The 4,484-nt window shown below is 43.0% G+C and overlaps 1 protein-coding gene across 1 annotated transcript; it reads right to left on the reverse strand.

The window, feature by feature from the left end:
• Window positions 1-2,541: 2,541 nt before the first annotated feature.
• Window positions 2,542-3,997, reverse strand: LOC137971633 (uncharacterized). Its single transcript, XM_068818425.1, has 2 exons — window positions 3,185-3,997; window positions 2,542-2,967 (listed from the first exon to the last, which is right to left on the reverse strand). The coding sequence occupies exons 1-2, from the start codon at window positions 3,995-3,997 to the stop codon at window positions 2,542-2,544; spliced, it is 1,239 nt and encodes a 412-aa protein (XP_068674526.1).
• Between the last annotated feature and the right edge of the window lie 487 nt (window positions 3,998-4,484).

Genomic DNA, 4,484 nt, shown 5'->3' on the forward strand with positions numbered 1-4,484 from the left:
CTAAAGTATACGGTTTTTGATCTGAAATAGGGTGCGGATTTCAAACATTTTTTTCTGTAGGAGATGGCATTCTGGCCAGAATTGGGTGTGTTGTTTAGGGAAAAGAAACGTTTTTCCTCTAACATTGAAGAATTCAGTCTTTCTCTAATGTTTACGCAATGTTATTGGAAGCTGACGTTATGTGCTAGTGACAGTACTAATTTTAGAGGTGTGGAATAAGTTACCTGATTTGCGAGGCCAATGTAGGAGACGTTTTTGCACTTCAAAAAGTCGTTTATTGTTTCTTCGAGTTTGCATTGACGAAGTCAAAAATCTTGTCCTGTGTTCTTCTGGCCTGCCCCTTACTTTGAATTTGCCAGAACATTTATATAATTTCAATCTCCACTGAGATCCACACTTAAAAAAAGGAAAAGTTGCTCATTAGCGACTTCTATTCTTCTTTGTTGCTTCAGGTCCTTTTGAATGGGTTTGTTTGTTCTGATAGTGCAAATCACTTCCCCATGGTGTGGAGATTTTTAGATCGAAGCAATGTATACGTTTTATTCTCTAGTGCAAATTTCTCTTAAGTAATCCTGAGCTCCGACAAAGTTGGTTCCATGATCCGACCAACACACAGCGGGATGCAAATCTACCGAAAGCCATGAGAAAAGCGTCTGTTGTTCGGTCAGTAACCAGCTCTAAGTGAATAGCCCTTGAGGTCATACATGCAAAAATGATAATCTGCGCTTCTTTCAGTGTCTTGTGACTTAGTCGGATCTGTATAGACCCATATCACTCAATGTCCAACAAAAGATTTTGCCCGTCGAACCTCTCATTCAGTGTGAGGCTGGACGGGCAAATACAATGCAAAGACAAAGTCTTTATTCCCCACGGACTCCAAAATGGCCGCCGTGTGATAAAGGTGAATTGGTCCGAACATGTCTATCGCTGTGCAGGCGAAAGCTGGTTTCTCAATTTCTGCACGTGTATTTGGGAGCTGGCCCATCAAATGCTGAAGAGGTCTTTGTCGTAACTTGCGACAAACGATGCAATTTCTTGTGAGCTGTTTTGCAATGCTCCGCATGCCAATGATCCAAAAATTTTTCCTTGACTCGTAAGTGAGGCTCTTGTAACCGCAGTGTGCTCTTTTCTTGTGCAGATGTTTGAGAAGGAAGAGTACAATCCTGTGGTTGTGCGGCAAGATGATTGGGTTCCGCATTTTGGCTGGCATTGTGCGAATTTTCCTCTAATTGTCCATGGGCACGCAGGATCCCTTGGTCGTCTTTTCGCGCTGTCAATGACTTTCCAACATCCTCTCTGTTCAGGCTTTCTTGAGCCCATTTGTACAGGAAAGTCTCTGATCTTCGAAGTTCTTCTACCGATATTGCTCCTGTTTGTTTACTCTTTTGGCGTAAATTGTGGACAAATCTTAGAACGTAAGCAAGGACTTTTCTAACTTTTATGAATGAGGAGCATGTTGTTAACAAACTTTCCAGAGTGGGGTTCCTTGGCTTGAAATCAAGCGCAGCTGCAACACAACAACTCTTTGGGTGTTGTTCTTCTTTTCTGAGACTATTCTTTGGTGTCATGCCTTTCATTTCTTTCAAGATGTCGTGATCATTTCCACACTCAAGGTTTTGATGTTCATTTGATGGAATTTCTTCGTTTTCTGCAAATAGGAACGTGGGTCCTTCGTCCAGTTTTCCAAATTTCCCAAGTCAATACCTCTTGTTGATGCGTCTGCTGGATTGAGATTTGAGGGAATGTATCTAAACTTGTCAACATCCACAGTTTCTTGGATCTCCGCCACTCTTGCTGACACAAATGGTTTGAATTTTCGTGGTGAATTTGTAATCCAAGACAGAACTGTACGGGAATCAATCCAGAAAAGTTTCTTGCATGCTTCAATATTGGCAAACTTTAAGGCTTCAATGATGGTACTGAAAATTCTAACGAGCAAAAGACAGCCCATTAATTCCAGGCGCATATAGATTTCTTCTTTAATGGTGCCACCAACGCTTTTACCAGGATCGGGACACAGGCGTAGCTGTTATCTTTGAGTTTCCAGCGTAGGAAGATGACCGAACCGTATGCTTCCTCCCCTGCATCGCAAAAGCCATGAATTTCAGGCATCCCGTCTGCGTTGTCTGGCTTAAGTTTTCGGTTGGTTTCGTACTTGAGGAGGTCATTGAGTACTTGAACGTTCTTCATCCATTTCCATTGAAGATCATCCGGCAGTAGTTCGTCCAACCCATACTCCACCGCTCTTGTAAAGCAATTCTCATTTGGATGGAAACTGAGGACACAAATCCCATTGGGTCCCAGAGTTGTGCTACGAAAGCCAGACAGTTTCTCTTGGTTAAGCCTTTGTTCACAGTCTCAATTTCCTGTTTCGCGAATGAAATAGTATCTTCAGATTTATCCCATTTGTGCTCAAGGAAGCTGCTGAACTTTTCTTTGGTTTGGTCAACATATTTATGATTAGAATTCCATGCCTTGATTCAAATTTTCTTTTGCAAGAATCTTGTCAATCTCTTTCGTAATGCGTTTAGCGTCTTCTCCTCAATGTTTTGATCCTCCTATGTTGTCCACATAAGAGTTTTCTCTTATTTCTTTTGCCGCTTCTGGAAATTCATTTTCTGCTAACTTTGCGAGGGTGTTGACACAACTGATGTCTGGTGCGGGCTTGTCTCCAAAATTCAGGCCTTGCCACTGGTAAACCATCGGCTGACCTTGCGCCTCCTTTCTCCATAGAAATCTGTGGTACACCTGGTCATCAGGGTGGATGAGCACTTGGTTAAACATTTTTCGAATGTCACCAGTGTATGCGACGCTCTCCCATCTCCAGGCCAAGAGAATTGTTGTGGGGTCGTTTATGTAGTTAGGACCTTTCTCCAAATAGTCGTTTAAGGATAGGTTTTCATGCCCCTTGGCAGATGCATCGAAGACGAGATGTATTTGGGTGGACCTTTCAGGTGTGAAAACTGCCTGTAAAGGCAAATACCACTCGGGCTCTACGTGACTAATTTTCCCTGGATGAACTTTGGTCACGAATTCTTTGTTATATCAACCTTTCGATTTCTGTTTCTATATTTTTGTAGCAGTTTTTGCGGATCAATGTTTTTTCTGTTGAATACATTCTCTTAAGTGCTATGTCGAAATTGCTCCTTTTGGGCGGTCCAGTTAACTTCCAGGGCATTCGCACTTGAAGTCGACCGTCAACCATCTGTGTTGAACTTGTGGTGGACTTGATGAACTTGTTTTCTTTAAGAGTTTCGTCACTGCAGGCGCAAAGTGCTGCAGGTTTCACCCCCATCAAATCTTGTGTGAAGAGTGTCTTTACATCATCTAGGACGCTTATGCTTCCAACATGGACTGACGTCACACGTGATGGATTTACGGAATTGTCACCAAGTTGACCAATCACGTACCATCCAAATAGGTTTCGTTTGGCTACTGGATCTCCACTTTCGCCATTCTTTGAATCTAAATCGATGAAAGCATCTGAGAAGTCGGTCCCAATCAGGAGATCAATAGCTCCCCCAGAAAGGTGAAGATGGTCACTTATAGGTTTTAAATGAGGGAAGCATTCCACTCCTTTTCGTGATAATGTTTTGGCAGAGCTGCATGGTTTCTTGACAGAATACACTTGTAGAAGTTTATTAACAGCTGTGTTCTCGAGAAACCGCAATACAACATTTAAAATTTCCGATCTCTTTGATCTTTGTTGACCACCAGCAAGATTCATTGTTAGATGTGTTTGCGTTCCTTTCAAGTTAAGTTTCTTTGCAATACTTTTTGAGAGTAGGATTGTATTGGAATCGCTGTCCAACATGGCGAGAACTTCATGTTGGTTTCCATTGCTGTCTTCTATCTTGACCTTTTGCACTGGGCAAATGGCGCATCCCCCACGCACATCTGTTACGAATTGTGCCGAGGTATTCTGTGATTCTTCTGTATCCTTTCTTTCTGGTTCTCGACTCTGGGAGGGGTCGATAACCTGAAGTTGTCTGTTCATCGTGACTTGGTTGCCAGATGCGAGAGATCTATTCTGGTTTCTACCGACATTCCGGTGTCCACTCAATGGTCTTGGGGCCTCACTATGTAAAAAACGATGATGTCATCTGGTGCATTGGTCACATGTAGTTCCATCGGGCTTCCGACATTCATTAGTGTGATGGGTTCTGAGGCACTTGCGACAACAGTTATGTCTACGCACAACTTCCCACCGTTGGTCAACTGTTAAAGTCCCTTGGAATATTGGGCAGGCTGTGAGCAGGTGTCTTGTTTCACAGCCCAGGGGGCACAATTCTTCAATGACATCGTTCTCCATTATGTTGCTAGCGGCGCGTTGTTCCGTCCTCTCGAATATTCGCCTTTCTCTACACGATCTTGAACGAAGGGTAGCTTCTCTATGCAGCCATGCGCTTAAATTGTTTGCATTTTCTTCGCGATGCTCACGAAACATTTCTCGTCCGAATTCTGCGTTATCTTTAGGGTCCAGT

This window comes from Montipora foliosa, chromosome 9, assembly GCF_036669935.1.
Source record: "Montipora foliosa isolate CH-2021 chromosome 9, ASM3666993v2, whole genome shotgun sequence".
In the NCBI taxonomy this organism is placed as follows: domain Eukaryota; kingdom Metazoa; phylum Cnidaria; class Anthozoa; order Scleractinia; family Acroporidae; genus Montipora; species Montipora foliosa.